At 37.1% G+C, this 24,685-nt stretch overlaps 1 protein-coding gene across 2 annotated transcripts in view; it reads right to left on the bottom strand.

Annotated features, from left to right (window-relative positions):
- The window catches only part of LOC126299386 (uncharacterized), a 478,915-nt gene that overhangs the window by 101,989 nt on the left and 352,241 nt on the right, over positions 1 to 24,685 (bottom strand). For both annotated transcript variants that reach the window (XM_049991253.1, XM_049991254.1), the window contains exon 13: positions 12,330 to 12,526. In XM_049991253.1, the coding sequence (XP_049847210.1) occupies positions 12,330 to 12,526 (197 nt within the window). The remainder of the gene's footprint in view (positions 1 to 12,329; positions 12,527 to 24,685) is intronic.

The raw sequence follows: 24,685 nt of genomic DNA, 5'->3' as shown, positions 1-24,685 counted from the left end.
ACGACATAACACCCTGATCAAAGTCCCTCTGACAACTTATGAGTTTCATCTTTTCATCTCACTGAAGTTGCTTATGGATGGAAGAAGATTTCCTACTATTGAAGAGGTTCAGAATGCTGTCAATAATGAGCAGGAGGCAACAGGAGACATTAGTGATTTAGGTATCAGACAGATAATCTCCCACCTCACAAAATACATTGAGAAAGTAGGAAACTACATTAAAAAATACTGTTTGATGTACAACTTTATTTTCATAATTTTTTCATAAATATATTGTCTTTTTTATTTTCAAACAATTGACTCTCTGAGTTTCTGGACATGCCTCTTGTATATACACAAAAAAGTGCAAAATGCCTAAGCAGGAATGGCTAGAGAACAAATGCAAGTCTGTAGATACACACATAACTAGGGGACAGTAGATGCTGTTTATAGAAGAATTAAAGAGACATGCGAAGAAAAGAGAAGCAGTTGTGTTAACATCAAGAGCTTTGAGGGCATGCCAATATCAAGCAGAGAATTGAAAGCTGAACTGTTGAAGGAATATGTAGTAGAGATATCCTAGGGAAATGAACTTAAAAGTAATATTGTTGAGAGGCAGAGGGAGTAAATGAAGATGAGGTAGGAGATATGATACTGTGAGAAGAATTTAACAGAGATCTAAAAGACCAAAATCAAAACAATGTCCCTATAATAGACAACATTCCATTAGAATTATTAAAATCCTTGTGAGAGAAAGGCATGACAAAGCTATTCCACATGGCATACAAGATGTATGAGAAAGGCAAAATACCCTCAGACATCAGGAAAATGTGATAATTCTAATTCCAAAGACAGCAGGTGCTGACAGGTGTGAATATTACTGAACTATCAGTTTAATAAGTCATGGCTGGAAAATACCACCACTAATTATTTATAGAAGAATGGAAAAACTGGTAGAATTCAACTTCTGTGAAGAACAGTTTAGGCTTTGGAGCAATGTACAGCAGATTTAGAGGAATATTTTGACAATGTCAACTAAAATACACTCTTTGAATTCTAAAGGTTGTAGGTATAAAATAGGAGTGAAGGTTAATCAACAACTTCTACAGAAACCAGGTTGTGGTTGTAAGAGTTGAAGGACACAAAAGAAGCAGTACCCATAGCCTCTCCTGATGTTATTCAGTCTTAACTTGAACAAGCAGTACAGGAAACCAAGGAGAAATCTGGAAAGAAAATTAAAGTTCAGGATGAAGAAATAAAAAAAGGAGGTTTGCCAATTGCTTTTGCATGCCCTTCATAAAGCTCTGACAGCCAACTGTCCACGGCCCACTGCACTTAAGCTCCCATGACTCTGCACTACCATTATTCAAACTTCAGACTGCAACAAGGAATCAGCCTGCAGGGCATCAGAGGGTCACATCAAACCAGCAATTGATGCATGCAGCAGCCAGCAGCTCGTGACAATCGGACTATGTTGGAGCATCCATCAACAAGGGAAAGAGCCAATAAGAAAGTTGTAGTCATCCATGCAGCCAGGATTTAAGACTATACTTTGGACACAACAGGCAGTTAATTTACCCGCTGAAGACTAATGCTTGTCTCTGGAGTCACTGCTGCTCCTGCCGATCTGTCTGTTACTCACTGCCATTACTGTCCCCTTCAGAGTCACACTTCTGGGGACAGATCCTGCTATGAATGACACTTTTGACCTTGGAAAAGTTTTCAGTGGTGACTATTAAACTTAGGCAAATTTTCATATCACATGCTGGACCAGATTTCAGCTCAGAACCATCATGTGTCAGGGTACAAACTTTGCCCTTTATTTGTTACAAGTGTTGTCTGAATTTCATGCTAGGAACATACAAATTTTGTTCTTTGGGCCTGGACACTTCAAGAAGAGGTTAACCTTTTCTTGAATATTCAGAAGAATTTTGTTTCCTTTTTAAATTCAAGCATCAGATCAATTTGTCAAAAGTCCTTTTCAAATTGTGTAATGATAAATGTGTTAGATGACAATGCTCTCTGTTCTAAGTTTTTGGACAAAATTTCACCAATGACATTGTAATATTGTCAGAGACGGTAGAGAACTTGGTGGAGCAGTTGACTGGGATGGATGGCATATGGAGGGGGGCTAATAAGATTAATTCACTAAAAATGAAACATGGGCAAAGGAACGTAGTCAAAGTAAATCAAGTGAAGCCTAGGGAATCAAAATAGGAAATGAGACACTAAAAGTTGTACACGAGTTTTGCTATGTGAGCAGCAAAATAAATGATGATCGCTGATGTAGCTACAGCAAGAAAATCATTTCCAAAAAAGAGAAATCTGTTAACATCTAATATAAATTTAAGCATTAGGAAGTCTTTTATAAAGGTACTGGCCTGGAACGTAGCCTTGCTCAAAAGCAAATAGTGGGTGATTAGGAGTTCAGAAAAGAAGAGAAGCTTGTCAAATATTGTACTACAGCAGAATGGTACAGATTAGATGGGTAGATCGATTAACTAATGAGTAGATACTGAATAGAATTAGGGAAAAAAGAAATTTATGTCAGAACTTGACTAAAGGAAGGAATCTGTTGATAGACACATTGTGAGGCATGAAGGAATCATCAGTTTGACAATGGAGGGAAGTGTGGGTGGGATAAGAATTATGGAGGAAGACCAAGGCATGAATACAGTAAGCAATTCGAATGAATGGTCAAAGGTTGGGTAAGAATATGGAAACACTGTGAGATATGTATGCTTGACCATAAATGCAGATGCTAGCCAAACCTGCAGATTATGCAGTTGTATTTGACCACAAAAAGCACCTCTGCAATGACCTAAGTACATTTCAAGTATCAGTCATGGTCAAACAGTGTACATGTAGTTGGTTGGTTGCTTGGTTGTTTTGGGGAAGGAGACCAGACAGCTAGGTCATCAGTCTCATCGGATTAGGGAAGGATGGGGAAGGAAGTCAGCCATGCCCTTTGAAAGGAACCATCCCGGCATTTGCCTGGAGCGATTTATGGAAATCACGGAAAACCTAAATCAGGATGGCTGGACGCGGGATTGAACCATTGTCCTCCCGAATGCGAGTCCAGTGTCTAACCACTGCGCCACCTCGCTCAGTCATGTAGTTGTGAGTGTATTATGTTACAGCTAAGTGAATTTGAATGTGGACAAATTGTTGGTGTTTGTATGGTGGGTGCTTCCATAAAAATGAAAGCTGAAGTGTTGTATTTCAGGAGGCCCTGTGCTGAGGATTTATACTGTATACAGGAGAAACAGAAAAACATCATCTGCTAAGTCACAGCATGGACAAAAATGTGTGCTGAGTGATCATAATGGATGCTCAATGAGAAGATAAGAGAACAACAGCTGCAAAAGTCACTGAAGAGCTGAATACTGTATTCACAAATGTTGTCAGCACCAAAACAACATAAAGGGAGACCGATAAGCAAGGAACTTTAGAGTGAACTGGAATTCCAAAACCACTAATCAGTGATGCAAATGCCCATAACAGGAAATGTGATGTCAAAGCCATAAAGTCTGGACTATGGAGCAATGGAAGGTAGTCATTTGGTCAGATGAGTCTTGTTTCATACTGTTTCCAGGTTTAGCTGAGTTAACATCCCAAGAGTTAAACATGGTGGGGGTTTGGTGATTATTTAGGCACCCACATCATGATATTCCAAGAGCCCCATGGTTTCTGAATGAGATTGCACTACTGCCAAGGATTATGTGACCATCTTGGAGAATCCAGTCCATCCCATGGTACAATGTTTTCTCCCCAAGGGTGGTGCTGTGCTCCATGGCAGGGCTCCTGTTCACACAACTCACGCCATCCAGGACAAGTTTTGTGAGCACGAGGATGAATTGTCACATCTCCCCTGCCCACCACAGTAACCAGATCTTAATATTATTAAGCCTATGCAGGTGATGGTTATCCACTTCATCATTGTTACCTGAAATTGCCACTATTTTGCAGGAATAATGGTATAAGATTTCTTGAAAGCTATACAGGGCCCATATTTATCCATTCTGAGATGACTGGAAGCTGTTTTGAATGCCAACAGGTTTCCAAAGTTGTATTAGGCATTTAAAGTGCTGGGGTTTTGCTGTTTCCACATTTGTGTCCATCCCCTGCAGATGCAGTACTTATCCAGAGATGGAGAGGTTTGTGTAGGAAAGACTGATGTGGAGAGCTCCACTAAACCTCTCTTCAGAGTGAAGATCATAACAGTAACAACATATACTCAAAGAGAGAGTGCCTTAGCAATTTCTTGGAATCAATCTTGCTACCCCTTGAAAAGAAAAACAACACAACAAAATATGGCATACATTGGACATTAAGCTGATACTAAATTCAATCATGCATTTAGTGAGAATGATGATTTTAAGGATGTACAGCAAGCAGAACAGCATCATGGGAGAATAGCAGCATGGTTGCAGAAGAGGGGTGACACTTTAGTTCTAGGAGAGTTGCTATGTTGAATATAATAGGAAATTTATGCTGAGTTTATGGATTTTGAGAAAGCTTTTGAGAGAGTAGGATGAACTCTTGCTTATCCTAAGAAAATGCAGCATCATAAGGAGAAAAATAAAATTGGTTAAGGTGTTACACCTTCAGCAAAATGTCAAAGTAACATTTAGTGTAGAACTAACAGACAGAATAAGAATTGGAAGAGGAGTCATTCATAGATGTTACTTTTCACCTATTTTGTTTAAGATCTAATGGAAGAGACCATAGAAGAGTTCACTGATTTAATGAAAGGGTTGTGTGTAGAAGGCAAAGGGATGGATTGTACACAGCTTACCGATGGTGTGGTGGTGTTGGCAAAATCAAAGAAGTTGTTTCATTAACTTATCACTGTCCTAAATAGAAAATGCAAATAATTATGAATGAAAATAAATTAGAGCCCCAATCCCTACCCATCACAGAATCTGTCCCCTGACTCCATCTCTGTCCTCACTCCATTGAACCTCCAGCACACCCACCTACATTCTTTCTACATGCACCCTACAATCCTGGATGCTGCATTGTAGGTGGTTGCTGTGCACCCACTGAAAGAAACTTTACTTGTGCCGATCAGCACCTCTACCCAATTGCCCATAGTCTAGCATCTCTTATGAAAGACACAAACCATTTCCTTCACTGACTCTCAACCATCCCCACCCTATTACCAAATGGATCGCTACTCAACACTGTTGATACTACCTACTTATACACCTATATTCTTCATGTCCATGGATTTGCTGCTATTGAAAACTACCTCTCCCTCAGTCCTTACAACTCCAAACCCACTACTTCATTCCTTATACACCTTACCAGTCATATCCACACACACAACTACTTCTCCTTTGAGGTGAAGTTATATAAACAAATCTGTGGCACGGCCATGGGAACCTGCATGGCATCCTCCCATGCAATTCTTTTTGTGGTCCATCCAGAAGAAACCATCCTAGCTTCCCAAAACCCTGAATGCCAAACTTCTTGTATGGTTCAGATTCATTAATGATATCTTCATGATCTGGGCACAGAGCCAAGACACCGCATCCTCATTTTCCTGCAGCCTTAACATGTTTTCCCCTTTGTTTCTCCTGTTCCCTTCCAGCCCAATGTTTCAACTTCCAGGGCATTGAACTACACCTCTCTGATGGCCCCTTCCATACATCTGTCCATAATAAGCCCACTAAGTACCTGAATTTTGACAGCTGTCACTCTTTCCACTCCAAAAAAAGTGCTCCTATATAGCCTGGCCATCCACGGAAGGTGTATTTGAAGTGATGAGAATTCCCTTGTCCAATATGCTGAATATCTCACAATGGCCTTCACAGACAGGCACTACACACCAAATTTTGTCCACAAACAGATTTCCCCTTTCATATCCTAATGCCCCACTAATCATCCCACCACCTCTAAGAATCCATCACCAAGTATTGTTCTAGACTGGAGCAACTGAACCACGTCCTTTGCCAGGTGTTTGATTATCTGTCATCATGACCAGAAATGAGGGGCATGCTACCCACCATACTTTCGTCCCCTCCTAAAGTGGTATTCCATCACTCGTATAAGCTACACAACATGCTGATCCTTTCCTATGCCACTGTCAGTCCCAACTCCTAGCCACAGGAGTTATATCATTGTGGAAAACCCAGGAGCACCACCTGGTCAATTGACCCATTTAGCACATCTTACTCCTGTCCTCTCACATGTTTATCCTATCCAATCAAAGGAAGGGCCACCTGTGAAAGCAACCATGCCATAAACCAGCTCTGTTGCAACCACTGTACAGTGTTTCATGTGGGCATGACCACCAACCAGCTGTCCACCAGAATGAATGAGCCCCACAAAACTGTAGCCAAGGACAGAATTGATTACCCAGTGGCACAACAGGCTGCTTGGCACAACGTGCGTAAGTTCAATAGCTGCTCCACAACCCACGCCATCTTGATCCTTCCCTCCAGCACTAAGTTTTCTTAACTATGTAGATGGGAGTTATCCTTGCAACACATTTATGCTCCTGGACTGTCTCCACTAGCCCACTGTCTCCACACAATTTCTCCTTCCTCTGCCCTGTCACTTCTGCAAAGTTTGGAAGGTAGGAGATGACGTACTGGCAGAAGTAAAGCTGTGAGGATGGTGCGTGAGCTGTGCTTGGGTAGCTCAGTTGGTAGAGCACTTGCCTGCGAAAGGCAAAGGTCCCGAGTTCGAGTCTTGTATTTACATTCTGTCTGAACTTTCCTTACTATATTTACTTAACTACTTCCTTGTTCTGTTTGGCTGCATGGCGTTTAGGGAAAAAAGTACCATGGATCATTTCCACGATGCAGTGTATAATACTGATGTGAAATCAATCAATTTACAGGTTATTTACAATAACTCATAGTTTCATATGGGTACATACTATCCACTCCCATATGACAAAGCAGAAATCGAGAAAGAAGGATTTTCAACATTCACCAGAAATTTTCATTTCAGAACATAGATGTTAATCATTTCACTTGATGCTGTACTGGATGTATAAGTAAAAGAAGTTGGATTTCATAATAAATCTACACATATTATAAATGTAAGTCCCCCACTGTGGTTTCTGTTTGTATGATCATGTTAATCTCATGCACTACTGTAAGGATTTTTATATGATTTTTAGTAATATATAGACTGATTCACGAGGAAGGTTTGTATAAATCACTACATATTACAAACAAGTTGTTTGGCAATAGATAGTTAGTGCTATCCACAAGAAGCTAGGGTGTTCTATGTATCAGTGTGTGCATACTGAGCATCACTTTCAGCACTATTAGCTTATTTAACAAAAATATGATTGCTAGTGATTTTAATATTCTTAACATTATTATTCAAATTAATTCCTACAGTAAACTCTCCGATTAGGGTAGCTAATTGCTCTAAAACAGCCAATGATCATATCTTCATAAAAAGGTTTAAAGAATTACATTATATTGCAAAACCAATAGTCAATGGTTTCACTACCCATGTCAGTATTGATCAGGATAGAAGATCCACTAAATCTGAGTTCAGAAGGGTACTAAATAAAACAAGACTTGATTATTGCAGGAAACTCCTCAAACAGGTTCAGTAATATAACTCACACTAAACCAAGAGAAACAATGTGGCAGAATTGCTCAACATTTAACAAAAACTACAATTCTGACCATAATGAAGAATGTGATACTACAGCATGACGTTACATACACACAAGAGCTTCAATTGTGACATTGTTGGATTACTGTGTTGATCTCAGTAAGTCAACTTAAGGTGAACTGTGATTATAAATGTGAATTGTAATTAATTTACAAAGCTACTAAACTACAAACTAAAAAATACACTATGTGATCAAAAGTATCTGGACACCCCCAAAAACATAAGTTTTTCATATTAGGTGCATTGTGCTGCCATCTACTGCCAAGTACTCCATATCACCGACATCAGTGGTCATTAGGCATCATGAGAGAACAGAATGGGGCACTCCGAGGAACTCACAGACTTTGAACATGGTCAGGTTATTGGGTGTCACTTGTCATACGTCTGTATGTGAGATTTCCACACTCGTAAAAATCCCTAGGTACACTGTTTCCAATGTGATAGTGAAGTGGAAACATGAAGGGACATTTACCCCACAAAAGCATAGAGGTCGACCTCGTCTGTTGACTGACAGAGACTGCTGACAGTTGAAGAGGGTCGTAATGTGTAATAGACTGATATCTATCCAGACCAACACACAACAGTTCCAAACTGCATCAGGATCCACTGCAAGTACTATGACAGTTAGGAAGGAGGTGAGAAAACTTGGATTTCTTGGTCGAGTGGCTGCTCTTAAGCCACACATCACGCTGGTAAATGCCAAACGATGTCTCTCTTTGTGTAAGGAGCTGAACCATGGTTGAATGAACAGTGGAAAAACATTGTATGGAGTGACGAATCACGGTAAACAATGTGGCAATCCGATGGCAGGATGTGGGTATGGCAAATGCAACGTGAACATCATCTGCCAGAGTGTGTGTCAAGCCAACAGCAAAATTTGGAGCCGGTGATGTTATGGTGTAGTCGTGTTTTTCATGGAGTGGGCTTGCACCCCTTGTTGTTTTACATGGCACTATCACAGCAAAGGTCTACATTGATGTTTTAAGCACTTTCTTTCTTGCCACTGACGAAGAGCAATTCAGGGATGGTGGTTGCATCTTTCAACAGGATCGAGCACATATTCATAATGTACGACCTGTGGCATAGTGTTTGCACAACAATAATATCCCTGTAATCGATTGGCCTGCACAGAGTCCTCACCTAAATCCTATGGAACACCTCTGGGATGTTTTGGAGCACCAACTTCGTGCTAGACCTCACAGAACGACATTGATACCTCTCCTCAGTGCAGCACTCCATGAAGAATGGGCAGCCATTCCCCAAGAAACCTTCTAGCACCTGACTGAATGTATGCCTGCAAGAGTGAAAGCTGTCATCCAGACTAAGGGTGGGCCAACACCATACTGAATTCCAGCATTACCGATGGAGGGTGCCATGAACTTGTAAGTCATTTTCAGTCTTGTGTCCGGATACTTTTGATCACATAGTGTATGTAAAATATAAAGTAAGAGAAATTCCAGTTTATCACTAATGGAATCCATACATATATAAATGACAGTAATTATATTACTGTCAACTGTAAAGACACAGGATTTATGTTAAGAACTACTTCCAAACTATAGAGTGAAGTATGCTAGTGGCAAGACACAATCACTGCCTTCTCTATGTGATAGCAATGGAAATACTATCGATGACAGTGCTGCTAAAGCAGAGTTACTAAACACACCCTTACAAAATTCCTTCACCAAAGAAGATGAAGCAAATATTACAGACTCTGAATATGAGTAACTTAAACATAGATAATCTTGGAGTAGTGAAGCAACTTAAATCACTTAATATAAACAAGTCTTCTATATCTACATCTACTTGATTACTCAGCTATTCACAATAAAGCGCCTGGCAGAGGGTTCAATGAAGCCCCTTCAAGCTGTCGCACTACCGTTCCACTCTCGACTGGTGTGCTGAAAAAATGAGCACTTAAATTTTTCTGTGTGAGTCCTGATTTCTCTTATTTTACCATGATGATCATTTATCCCTATGTAGGTCAGTGCCAACAGAATGTTTTTGAAATCAGAGGAGAAAACTGTTGATTGAAATTTCATGAGAAGATGCTGTCACACGAAAAATGCCTTTGTTGTAAAGACTGCCACTCTAATTCACCTATCATGTCTGTGGCACTACCTCCCCTTTTTCATGATCATACATAATGAGTTGCCCTTTGTACTTGTTCAATGTCATCCACCAGTCCCACATAATGTGGATCCCACACTGCACAGAAATACTCCAGAATAGGGCGGAAAAGCATAGTGCAAGCAGTGTCTTTTGTAGACCTGTTGTACCTTCTAAGTGTTCTGCCAATGGATCACAGTCTTTGGTTTGCACTATCCACAACATTATCTGTGTTATCATTCTAATTTAGGTCATTTGTAGCTGTAATCCCTAAGTATTTAGTTTAATTTACAGCCTTCAGATTTGTGCGACTTATTGTATAATCAAAATTTAGTGGATTTTGCTTAGTATTCATGTGAATAACTTCACACTTTTCTTTATTCAGGGTAAACTGACACTTTCTTCATCATACAGACATCTAATCTAAATCATTTTGCAATTTGTTTTGGTCATCTGATCACCTTACAAGACGGTAAATGACAGCATCATCTACAAACAATCTAAAACGGCTACTAAGATTGTCTCCTATATTGTTCATATAGATTAGGAACAACAGAGGGGCTATAACACTTCCTTGGGGAATGCCAGATATTATTTCTGCTTTACTCAATGGCTTTCCATCTATTATTATGAACTGTGACCTTTCTGACAGGAAATCATGAATCCAGTTGCACAACTGTGGTGATATTCCATAGGCATACAATTGGGTTAAGAGACAGTTGTGAGGAACGGTGTCAAAAGCCTTCTCAAAATCTAAAAATATGGAGTCAATTTGACATCCCCTATGAATAGCACTCATTACTTCATGAGTATAAAGAGCTAGTTGTGTTTCACAAGAAAGATGTTTTCTGAATCCGTGCTGACTATGTGCCAATAAATTATTTTCTTCAAGGTACTTCATAATGTTCAAATACAGTATATGTTCCAAAACCCAACTGCAAATCAATGTTAGTGATATGGGCCTGTAATTCAACGGATTACTCCTACTTCCCTTTTTGGGTATTAGTGTGACTTGAGCAGTTTTCCAGTCTTTAGGTATGAATCTTTCTGTGAGCAAGTGGTTGTACATAATTTACTAAATGTGGAGCTATTGTATCAGCATACTCCGAGAGGAACCTGACTGGTATACAATCTGGACCAGAAGCCTTGCTCTTATTAAATGATGTAAGCTGCTTTACAATACTGAGGCTATGTAACTTTGAGAGTATCTATGTAGATGAAGATGTAGATATTTTTAAAACTGTTAATGAGAATAATTAAAAAATTGTTATGGGCACACATTAGAAGTAGATTGGACACAAAAATTATAATATTTCGAGATGATAACTCTATCAGTAACAGGGGAATGATCTGTAAAATAAAATTCCATAATCAATTTTGTAAAAGGATTGACATCTTAATTCTGAATTGATACCAAAAACACGTAATTATTAGAAGGTATACAAGGGGCAATGACAGTAGCTGAGTGGGGCCAGCCAGCATGATGCTAGTTTTCAGGTACTAAAGTTGGTGTTTGTCAGTTTTGTGATGCCATAAACATGTTCAAAAAGTATTTTGACTGTTTTGGCTACATTTTTTTATTTGGTTAACTCAACAAAAATCACAGCTTACATGAAGTGGAGGCAGATATTATTTTAGGTGGAGAAATGTGGAGAAATCACTGGAAACCTGAGTTACATCTTCTACAACCAACAAGTTGCTTCTTAAGCATCTGAGTACAAATAACATATGTTATTGTCACAGTTTGGCTGTCTGAAGGGTTCCATTACTGAGAAGGCTAGTCACTCTTAGGGAGACTCTACTTAATTGGTTAGACTATAAATTACAAGCTAATGGCTTATTAGTAATCTGTCAAAGACATTGCTCTTCAGATACAAAGGCAGAGGTACATATCCCTCAGAGGAGTATATTTTCAAAATTTTTTGTAGCAGTGCATTTGCCATCCAAACATTTATTTCTCATTGATTGACAATGGCAGTTTTTCCAATAAAATCACCTGTAGTTCTTTTAAATTTATTATTTGCAGTGATTATGAAGTTCATTAGTTTTATTATTATTGAATGGTAGAGGTTACAGTGCTGTCAGGCTTGACTAGCACTTGGTTGGGTGACTGTCTGGGTATGCTCAGCAGTGTTGGCAAGTGGGTTCTACTCAGCCCTTGTGAGGTTCATTGAGGAGCTACTTGATTGAGAAGTAGCAGTTCAGGTCACAAGAACTGTCAATGGCCAGAAGAGTGATATGATGACCACATGCCCCTCCATATCTGCATTCAGTGATGCCATTTGGCTGAGGATGACATGGCAGTCAGTCAGTACCATTGGACCTTCTCGGGCCTCTTCAAAAGGAGAGTTTAAAATAACTTCAAAGGATGAACTTCAGTGCAAATGGAGTACCAATATCTCTGTAACCAGCTGGATCTCTGTACTCAATAAAAACTGGAAACATGTTATATGGAATGAATTATTAGAATTAGTTGCCACTACTACCTAAATGTTTGTCATTCCTCCTGAAAAACACTGTACATGGAACACAGATGAAAAAAAATATTCAACACCAAAGTAGATAAAGAAGAAATTGAGAAAAGCATAACTCACACTGTACCAGCCTCCATTGGAAAATTTTTCTTGCTGTCAGATTTTGTTTCCATTTTTGTATTGAGATGAGTATTTTCTTCAAGCAGCTTCAAATATTTTTCATTGATCTCACTTAGTCTTTGTCTCAGCTCTGTATTTGCCTCCTCCAACAACTTGACTTCATTTTTAAGTTTTTCCTTTTCAACTTCTGTACCATTCTGGTATGGGAAAAAGTATGATTAATATTGGGTAAATATTGAGAATGCTTGTGTAATAACATTACTATGATAAATGATATCTTTGAGTTGTACACTGCATCCTCAACAAAGAGCACTCAGTACATAAACTGTAAAAGTTTAAAAAGGATATCATTCACACATTTCTATTCAAGGTTGTGGTACCATGTAATAAGAAGGGTAATTAAAATGTAAATATTGTATGGCACTATTTCTTTTGGAACTACAAAGTATTCCTACACTCCCAACCACTGTCAACATTTCCATTGTAACATGAGTGTTGTGTTTTAAGCATAACCATTTCATGTAAGTGACAATGAGAGAGTGAAAAGAGGGGCTCAGAAAACTGTAAATAACTTGCTTCTCATGACTGGCACTCTTAATGAATTCAACATCAGTGGGTCTTTAACCCCCTTCAATAGTACAAAGAGAGTTAATTAGTTTAATGCCCCCATTTGATAACTGAAATACAGTCCAAAGTGTCCTATGCCATCATGCTAGAAACACAATCAAGAGTTTTAGAGTTCAACTTGGGTGGTTGCAAATATTCTGGTGTTCAACATCCTGATACCATACCTGAGGCTCGCATGGGACATTTTTGCTAAGTCTTTATGAACAAACATGTGCCAGTCTCCAAGTCTGACAGTAGTGGTATACTGAATGGACTCCACACTGAGACTGAATTGTTGCGCAAACTGGATGCATCTCTCCAGAATGACTAGTTGTGTGGATACTGGCAAGATGAGTTCTCTTGGAACCTGCAACTGGTCACCATAGGTCATTCATGCTGGTGAGCACTGCTTGTCCTTCTTCACTGCTGTTCTCAATGTCAATAGAACTGGTGGTAATGCTTCTGACCAAGATATGAACTGCACATTATGGGTGTTTTGAGTGTATGGTGGAATCAGTCTATCATTCCATTGCTCGCTGGATGGTAGCTTGTAGTGCAGAGGTGGCTGCAGCTACCAGTATGAGAATTTCACTGAAGAGCTGACTTTCAAATTGTTTCCTGTGATCTGTGGTTATGTCCTGTGGTACAACAAACCTGTAGAATCAAGCATTCAGTGACATTCTTGCAATTGATTCATGAGATATATACTGTCTTTTGATGACCTCTGGCAATTTAGTAAAACGATCAATGATCTTTAGCTAACAACATTGTCTGGCACAGTATGGCAACGGGCCTACAATTTCTAAATCTATGTTTGGCTGATAGTTTTGGAAAATGTGCAACCGGTGTAAAAACATGCCTGTTGGCATGTCAAGCATAAAAGTGCCCATGCATGACAATCTTTCTGCAGTCCACGTCATATGACTGGACTGGAGACAAAGCTGGCTGTTACTTGGACTCCAGTGTGCACTAAGCTATGCAGCATGCCCAAAACTTCCCTATGGTGTTGTTAGAAGGAAGTATATTTATGGGGTTTCTGTATCAGAGAGCATAATTATTAAAAATTCTCTAATACAAAACAATATTTTAGTTTTGTCATTTCCCCCATTTAAAAATTTATATATATATTGATGAATGAAATTTTCATTTAATTAAAAAAATAAATGTATTCAATTAAAGTTGAATATTCAAAAACAAAGTTTTAAAAAATACGAAAATTTTAAAATCTATGCAAATTCAATAACATGAATCAAACAGTCTTTATTTTCTTTTTTTTATGTCGATAAATAAAATTTAATTCAACAATATTCTCTAATTTATCATCACCTTCTGAAAAGATTTTAGTATAACAATCTGGAAGAGTAATTTTATATTACTCATCTAAATGTAATAAAAATTTTTGTCATTTTTAGTTATTAAAATTTCAGCTTTTGAAACATTATAGCATTTATTTTTATTAGTAATGATAATTTACTGAACACCTCTGCTTAACCATTACTATAACTGTCAAGTTCACTTACGAGATAGTTAACAAAGTCATTCATGCTCATATTGTTTTGATTTTATTTAACAGAAAAAATTTTAAAACTTAAAGTTTAAAAATTTTTGATTTCAAATATTTAAAAGTTTATTAAACATCTTAATTTTGAAAATCGAAATTTTTTAGTTTTTGTCTTCTTCATCTTTCTGAAAATATTTCAAAAGGGAATGTAAAATGCAGATAACACTTTTATAACTTAATTTTTTATTCATATATGTAATTAAAAATCTTCACTTAAAATGCTATGTTGTGAATCATAAGTTAAATCCTTTTTACCATAAATAATTATATATACAATTGTATCATTAGGCATATTTTCATTAAAAATGAATATAATTTCATTGTTTCTTTCTGAGTAGTTAAAACATTCATTCTCCTAGTCATATTTATGACATACATAGGAAAATTCTGAATAAAATTGAATGGATTTAGATTTAAATCGTTATTTAATTGTGTTATTCTTTTAAAATCTCTAAATGCATCATAAACTTTTAAAAAACGTATTTGGGGGATCAAGATTCCATAATTGTTGAGGTAATTTTTTAAATAAATATTTTGTAATGTAACATGATTGAATAAAGAATAATGATTTAACTGATTGTTTTTGCAATTAATTTGGAAAACAATGAAAATACAGTAAGGCACATCAAATTCAGCAGAATTACAATAATTCATAAGATGTAGTTCAAAATTTCTTTTTCCATTTAATCCAGAAAATTCAATTTTTTGTAGTTCAATGAAAGAAATTGGAATTTTTGGTTTTCCAATTTTTCTTATTCTAATTCAAGCGAAAGTTAAGTTTCATATTTAACAACAGGAACATGGATTTCCATACTTTTTCTATAATTTTACTTTCTTTTGGAAGTGTACTATTATCTCTGTAAGTAGTCCATTGAAGAAAAGAATGTTTTTGATCTTTTCTTGAACTACAAGTGAAAATTGGTCTTAAATCAGTTTCCCAAATTATTTCTATAAAATCCTTAAAAATCCACCAAATTATTCTATTGGATAAAGTGCTTCATTACAAAATTTTATTATTGGTAAAAATATGTCCTTTCATAGTTAATTATTTTGATACATATGAAGTTAATCGAATAAGTGTTGATGAAAAAATAAATAGATGTTCTGTTCTAGATAAAATATTGTTTCCATTTTATAGTAATAACGTCAAACAATTTTAACAAATAATTATCAATTAGTTTAATATTCTATTTACCATCTTATGCTGAAAAATCCATTCCATTTTTGTGAACAGCACCAAAATATCACATACAGCAGTGAACAATTAGCATGAATCCATCCATCACCAATATTAATATTAATTTCTGTTATTTTGTTAGGAAGATTTAATTAATTTATTTATTCTTATTAACAAGAAATCAGTACAATTAACGCTTAATTCTGTCCATGGTTTATTAAGGAAAAACTTATTAATTCCTTTTAAAATTGGTGTTGTAGAAGCCCATTGAAGTGAATCAAATTATCGTTTCTGTCAGTGAGAGTATTGTTAAATTTGGAATAATATCAAAAATTGAAATATTAATAGGATAATTTGGTGCATACATTATTGGTTCTCCAAATTCAGCATTTGGTTTCGATGAAGAAATAATATTAGTTTCTCTATGAAAATGATCATTATATTTAACAAACATTCCGTCAGCTAGATTTATATTTATTAATTCAATTGGAATGATTTTAGGAACATTATTAGCAATTTCTTTTTCTTTAGATTCAATAATTTGATTATTAAATCTTAAAACGTGACCAGTACAATCTTATTTATCCATAAATATTTTAACATCACTTTCAATAGTAACTCTGTTCAAAATTTCATCTTCTTTAATGTGTATATTAGGGTTTTTCAATTTAAAAAAATGATGTTCATCAATTAATTGACAGATGAAGAGGAATCCTTGGGGAACAATTATCTGGAAATAAAAACTATCAGAATGAAAGAGTTGGAATAATGAAAAAGGTTATTAATTAATTTAATGCTGTTATAAGTAACAATACAAAAGCAATTCCATATTTTACTAGATTTTTGAGTACTTCACCACATACATTTTGGGAAAGTGAATATTGAAAAGGCTTTGTTAATGGTGTGATTAATAATTTATCATTTGAAATACATTTACTTGGTTGTAATTGGTGTGGCCCTGGGACTAAAGTAAATGAAATATTAGCATGTGGAGATAAAGGAATGAATCTATTAGATGAAGCATGTCAAGATCATGATATTACTGACATAATTATTCAACTGTGTTAAAATTCTTGTATAGTCAGCTTTAGTAACTAGATTTTTTATTCATGAAGTAACTATTGCTTGTTCACTGCATCTTTTACATCAATTGGATCATTTATATTCAAAATTATTCTACCTTAAAAAGCAAAAAAAAAAAAAAATTATATATAAAAAAACAACAGATTTTAATCAACTTAATGATAGGTAGCATTGCTGACATCCATAGGTTTAAAAAAGGTCTGTAGGTTTAAAAAACAGATTTTAATCAACTTAAAGGGAGGTAGCATTGCTCATGTCTATAGGTTTAACCTTAAAATACCCTACACATGCCTCCAAGGTGGTGCTACTTGAGCAACAGTGATTACAGGCAGCCAGACTATCCACAGGATATCCTGGCAATGACATATCAATGAAATAGCAGAAATAGTTGTTTTCGGAGCCCATTAACAAGAAACATTGGGCCAACTATCAGACTCGTTCAACTAAATATCGAAAGCATTAGCAGGGCAAAGTGTGACTAGCTTTCAAAATTTTTGCTAGACAACAATATCGATGTGTCATCACTCAGAAAAGTCACATTTACAGCAAATAAATACTCTGAAGACAAGGTCGAATTCCTGGATATACCGCACTTAGTGTAACTTACTATGAGGTGTATGCAATTGCTACTTATGTCCATTACAACATAAATGAAGGTTCACTGATTTCTGTAAGTGTGGATGCAGTTATACATAAAGTTGTCATACAAATGCACGGTGTCACTATATCAAAAGTTTAAAAATCACCCAAATCGACCAGTCCTGATTTTGTTCTACACACAGCAGAACATCCAGCAATTTATATAATAGACTTCAATAGGCACCATGAACTGTGTAAGTACTCTCAAAATTATGAAAATAGGAACATTCATGCAGAATGGGTTGAAGAGAATAATCTTCATCTAGTGTTTGATGACAAAGATCAAGGTCAACTGCATAGGGCAAGGATTCAAATCCTACTTATGCTTTGTTACCTGCAATGAAAGTGGCTTTCCCATCAATCCCACAAGAAAAGTGATATATGTCTTTCCTCACAGCCAACACAGACCTGTAATAATACAAACTGGCTGCATGGTTCCTGTCATACGATCAACCCTACAAACTCAATGAAATTTCCAGAAAGCTGACTGGACGAAGTTTTCAATAGAACTGGATAACTCCATTCGCTGGATCCCTGCACCACATAAGAACTATCAGCACTTCATTGGTGCCCTAACAGCACCAGTTGAAAAGTGTGTGCCAAGAGGATACCAAAAAGAATATGTTCCCGGATGGAATGATGAAAGTGAAACACTGTACAAACACTTACAGCAAAGTGGTGACTCAGAGATAGCTATGGAACTATTGTCCTGCTTGGACAGGTCTCAGAGGCATAAATGGGCAGAAACTGTTGAAAATATGGAATTTACCCACTCGAGCAGGGAAGCATGGAGTCTTCTGAGAAGACTGGGAGGAAGTGCACAAGCATGCAGAAAAAATTCTGAAGTAATACCAAACTCAATTTCTTCCCACATGATTACTATCCCAAGAATACCTGCCGACAAGAAACATACAAGACATATCAGATGACAGTTTCATGACCTCATCTGAGCATGCCCATCCCTTAACAGTTTCAGACATTGACTTTGGACTGAAGAACCTCAAACCTCTTAAGGCCCCTGGATTCGATGGTATCCCTCCTGAATTCCTGATCCATATGGGAGGAAATGCTAAGAAATAGCTGGCAGAATTCTTCATGGACACCCTGCTGACTGGTCAATTTCCATTAGAGTTTAAAAAGGCGAAGGTAATAACTGTTCTGAAATCTGGCAAACCCAGAAACATGGTAGAAAGCTATCGCCCCATTGTCCTACCTTGTTTATGATACAAGCTTTTTGAAAGGCAACTATATAACAGAATAAGTCGTGCTATCCTACAGAATGCTCTGGTTGATCAGGCAGGCTTTACACCAGGACATAGTTGCTGCAACCAAGTACTGTCTCACACATCCTTCACAGAGTCAGGATGCCAAATGAAGCAGATTCATCTGTTGTGTTTGTTTATCTAAATGCCACCTTTGACACTGTGTGGAGGGAAGGCCTTATCTACAAATTTCTCTGCATCATACCCAGCAGAACAATGGTTCGACTGATTAACAGCATACTAAGTGATCGGGAGTTCCAAGTAATCACTGGCAGCAACATAAGTAAGGAGAGGAAGCTAAACAGTGGATTGCCTCAAGGATATGTTCTCTCACCATTAATGTTCAACCTGTATCTGTCTGATCTACATGACACTTCATCCAGAAAATTCTGCTATGCCGAAGACTTTGCTCTAGCTGTACAGCACCAGGAAATGAAGACAACAGGAAAGATACTAACCAATGACCTGTCTGTATTACATAATTACTTCAAAATTTGGAGACTCCAACCCAGTGTGAGTAAAACAGAAGTGTGTTGCTTCCATTTAAATAATCAGTTGGCAAATGTAAAACTGGGAGTATGTTTCAGAGGCAGAATTATTCGTCATAATTGGAACCCAAAATATCTTGGTGACATCCTGGACTGCACACTATGCTTTAAACATCTTCTTAACTTAGCTCAAAAGTTGAAGACTCGAAACAACATCCTCCATATGCTATGTTTAACTACCTGGCGATCTTCAGCAACCACCCAGTGACCTTCAGCTCTGGGTTTGGTGTACTCAAGTGCTGAGTATTGTGCACCTGTTTCGACAAACAGTCATCATACTAGGATTGCTGAGACCCAGATGAATATGAGAATGTGCATAATACCTGGTGTAATTAGATCTACTCCAGTTTATTGGCTTCCACAGATAACTGGTATTATGTCTCCTGATCTTCACAGATGTAGTGCCCTTATGAGGGAATTCCACAAGTTCTCCAGGAATTTTAGGCTACCTGTGAATAGCGCCCTGCCAGTTTTAAATTGTAAGAGACTGAACTCACACCATCACACTCTATGTAATGCTGCTGACATGGTTGCTAAGGATTTCAAAACCCTTGAAGTATGAAAAGGTCAGTGGGAAGCAGTGACACCTGCATAACATCTTGTCAGGTGCTAAACTTCCACATGGATTTGACCAACCACCCAAGACCATGGCCAATGGAGGGAAGCTCTCTTCAAGTGGCAGAACGCCCTACTCCAGCTTGTGACTAAGGGGTTCCATATTTCATTTATTTATTTATTTGTCCATATAAATCTCTTTTTAAGTACATATATTGTAACCAGGATATTCTATAGAGAACCTTTTTAGCTATTGGTTTTTGAAACATCAAATACACATCATTTAAATCTTTATAACAAATTGGATCTACGCAGTTAATAATTACAAATTTTTGAAATACTGTATATTTATAACATATTTCTATAATTAAAGATACAAATTAAATTGTTTCTTGCATAAGATACTGTTCACGGTGTGGGTTCCTGTAGTCAAGTCCTAGTTCATGAAGCACGGGCAATGTATGAGTGGCCAAGTAAGTGGTCCCGACAGTCAGGATACCAGTTACTTTGGAATAAGGCTGGGCATCTCAGGCATATTCTGAGTTGTGGTCACCTTTGTGCTCATATGGCAAAGACTACCAAATCCACCGGTTAGTCCCTCAACCGTTAGGAGTAAAACCCAATGGGACTCGAGGCAAGTAAGGCTAGCAACCTGATTCCCCGGTACTTTAAATATGATGCTGGCAACAATCAGCGCAAAATGCCTCGGACTTTTGGAGGTGATGGAGTCCCACCTCTAACTGACAAAGCAGGGACTCCTAAGATACGACTTGGCAAACAAATGGTAATGAGATGGGGAGCTATTAATATCAATGGGGGCTACTCTGGGAAGAAGGTAGAGCTGGCGGAGGCTGCAAGTGAGATGGGGCTGGACATTTTAGCTGTTAGTGACATTCAGGTAAGGGGTGAGAATGAAGAGGAAGTGGGAGAATACAAGGTCTACCTGTCAGGAGTCAAAGCAGGAATAGCACAATGGGGTGTAGGGCTTTACATCAGGAAAGAAATGGAACCCAGTGTAGTTGCAATAAAGTATGTAAACAAACAACTGATGTGGATAGATTTGACAGCGTCTAGCAAGAAAATTAGGATTGTGTCAGTATATTTGCATTGTGAAGGGACAGATCAAGATAGGATGGATAGTTTTTATGAGGCACTCAGTGATGTAGTTGTTAGAGTAAAGGACAAGGACAGTGTTCTGCTCATGGGTGATTTTAACGCCACGATTGGAAATCGAACAGAAGGGTATGAAAAGGTTATGGGTAAATTTGGAGAGGATATGGAGGCCAACAGGAATAGGAAACAATTCTTGGATTTCTGTGCCAATGTGGGCTTAGTAATCACAAACTGCTTTTTTAAACATAAGAGCATTCACTGGTATACTTGGGGAACCAGATCTGTCATTGACTATATAATAACAGATCAGGAATTCAGGAAGGCTGTGAGGGACACACGTGTAATCAGGGGATTCTTTGATGACACTGATGATTATTTAATCTGCAGTGAAATTGGGATTGTGAGGCTGAAAGTGCAGGGGACAGGTCCATATGTAAGAGGATACGAGTGGAGAAACTTCAGGATAAGGAAATCAGGCACAAGTAAATAACAGCAATCTCAGAAAGGTACTAGTTAGTTAAATGTAGTTAATTACAGTCATTGGAAAAGGAATGGACAAGGTAAAGGGACACAGTACTAGAAGTGGCTAAAGAATGTCTTGGAACAGTAGTGTGTAAAAGTAGGGTGAAGCAAACAGCTTAGTGGAATGACACAGTCAAGGCAGCCTGTAAAAGGAAAAAGAAGGCATATCAAAAATGGCTACATACTAGAACTCATGTAGACAGAGAAAGTTATGTTGAAGAAAGAAACAAAGCCAAACAGGTAATTGCAGCATCCAAGAAGAAATCTTGGGAAGACTTTGGAAACAGGCTGGAGACTATGGGTCAAGCTGCTGGAAAACGATTCTGGAGTGTAATTAGCAGTCTTCGAAAGGGAGGTAAGAAGGAAATGACAAGTATTTTGGACAGATCAGGAAAACTGCTGGTGAATCCTGTGGATGCCTTGGGCAGATGGAGGGAATATTTTGAAGAGTTGCTCAATGTAGGTGAAAATACGATCAGTAATGTTTCAGATTTTGAGGTAGAATGGGATAGGAATGATTATGGAAATAGGATCACATTTGAGGAAGTGGAGAAAATGGTCAATAGATTGCAGTGCAATAAAGCAGCTGGGATGGATGAAATTAACTCAGAACTCATCAAATACAGTGGAATGTCAGGTCTTAAATGGCTACACAGGATAATTGAATTGGCCTGGGAGTCGGGACAGGTTCCACCAGACTGGACAAAAGCAGTAATCACACCAATCTTTAAACATGGAAACAGGAAAAATTGTAACAACTACAGAGGTATCTCGTTAATCAGTGTTTAGGGTAAAATCTTCTCAGGTATTGTTGAAAGAAAAGTGCGAGTATTAGTTGAGGACCAATTGGATGAAAATCAGTGTGGGTTTAGGCCTCTTAGAGGTTGTCAGGACCAGATATTTAGCTTACGGCAAATAATGGAGAAGTGTTATGAGTGGAACAGGGAATTGTATCTATGCTTTATAGATCTAGAAAAGGCATATGACCGGGTTCCTAGGAGGAAGTTATTGTCTATTCTACAATATTATGGAATAGGAGGCAAAATTTTGCAACCAATTAAAGGTCTTTAGATGGATAGTCAGGCAGCAGTTAGAATTGACGGTAAATTGAGTTCATGGTTCAGAGGAGTTTCAGGGATAAGACAAGGCTGCAACCTGTCTCCACTGTTGTTCATATTATTTACAGATCATATGTTGAAAACAATAGACTGGCTGGGTGAGATTAAGATACATGAACACGAAATAAGCAGTCTTGCATATGCGGATGACTTAGTTTTGATGGCAGATTCGATTGAAAGTTTGCAAAGTAATATTTCAGAGCTACATCAGAAATGTAAGGACTATGGTATGAAGATTAGAATCTCCAAAACGAAAGTAATGTCAGTGGGAAAGAAATATAAACGGATTGAGTGCCAAATAGGAGGAACAAAGTTAGAACAAGTGGACGGTTTCAAGTGCTTAGGATGCATATTCTCACAGGATGTCAACATAGTGAAAGAACTGGAAGCAAGGTGTAGCAAAGCTAATGCAGTGAGCGCTCAGCTAGGATCTACTCTCTTCTGCTAGAAGTTATCTGTGCACCGTTCAATCTTTCGACCAACTTTGTTGTATGGGAGCGAAAGCTGGGTGGATTCAGGTTACCTTATCAACAAGGTTGAGGTTACGGATATGAAAGTAGCTAGGATGATTGCATGTACTACTAGATGGGAACAATGGCAGGAGGGTGTCCACAACGAGGAAGTCAAAGAAAAACTGGGAATGAACTCTATAGAGTTCAGGCTTAGATGGTGGGGTCATGTTACATGCATGGGAGAAGAAAGGTTACCCAAGAGACTCATGGGTTCAGCAGTAGAGGGTAGGAGGAGTCAGGGCAGACCAAGGAGAAGGTACCTGAATTCGGTTAAGAATGATTTTGAAGTAATAGGTTTAACATCAGAAGAGGCACCAATGTTAGCACTGAATAGGGGATCGTGGAGGAATTTTATAAGGGGGCGATGCTCCAGACTGAATGCTGAAAGGCATAATCAGTCTTAAATGATGATGATGATGATGATAAGATACTGTGAAATAGAATAGTAGCAGTTTTTCAGAAGGTAGGCTGTCACAGACTTTTCAAAGCTTTGTAGTTCAGGAAGAGATTTTATATGTCTTGGTAAACTGTTGTAAAGTTTTGTTCCTGCATGATATACACCTTCTTGGCATAATGTGGTGTTACAATGATTAACATGTATGTCACAGTATGACCTGGTACTGTAATCATGGGCACTTTTGTTTTGAGGAAAAAGGTTTTCTTTTCTCAGTATGCATTTTTTAACATTCATGACTACTTCCACTATATTAATGCAGGAAAGGGGTAGGATCTATAGATTTTTAAAGAAAGGTTTGCATGGTTTTTTTTTTAACAAGAACGATTTTTTTTTAACAAGAACGATTGATATGAATTTTCCAGATATTTATATTGTTGAAAAAGTAATAAAATATATTTGATTACACAATAGTTGGATGTACAAATGTAATCAAATTTTTATAATGTTAATAAAACCCTTATATATAAAAGGAGTTATTCATTTAAAATTTAAGCATGTTTGGTACTGAACATAATATTCATTATGGTTATTGTTTTTTTAAAGAAGATAGGGCATATTTTGATGAAGGTTAACAAAAAATGTTTTAATGTTGGAGTTATTCAAAAATTTTTAATTTGAATTAATGTAATCATCTGTTTTAATGAATTTTGTTTGTTAACTGTATATAAAAATCATTATGAATCTTATTTATATTGAATTAAGAAAATGGGTGCTTGGAAATTTAGTTTTAAGTTCTAAGAAACGTTTGTTAGATTAGTTACATCACCATACAATTGTTCTTGTGAATAATTATGCAAAGTATTGAAATAATTTCGACAGCAAATAATTTGTAAGGTTTCTTTCTTTCGTGATATAAATTTACTGAATTTTGGTATATGATTAATTCTTAAAATTTCTTCAAAATTTGGCTGTCTATTTCCAATAAGATTAGAAATGTTTCTCAACATTTTTAAATTGTGTATGAATAACATATAACAATTATAATTAAAATTATTATCATGTAATCTTAAAATAACAACAGTAGAACTCAAATTTTCTTCAGTTACTTGAGGAACATGTGGTAATAAACTAGTTACTCATCCATTAGTTTCACGTAAAATTTCTACAGTCTATAATATATATGACCTGACTTTTTATAAAATTATCCTTAATTTAATTTAGATCTTTTAAATGATTTTATTTGCTCTTCATAGGGTCATTTTA

Source organism: Schistocerca gregaria, chromosome X, assembly GCF_023897955.1.
Source record: "Schistocerca gregaria isolate iqSchGreg1 chromosome X, iqSchGreg1.2, whole genome shotgun sequence".
NCBI classification, from domain to species: domain Eukaryota; kingdom Metazoa; phylum Arthropoda; class Insecta; order Orthoptera; family Acrididae; genus Schistocerca; species Schistocerca gregaria.
This window is presented reverse-complemented; position numbering and strand designations above follow the sequence as displayed.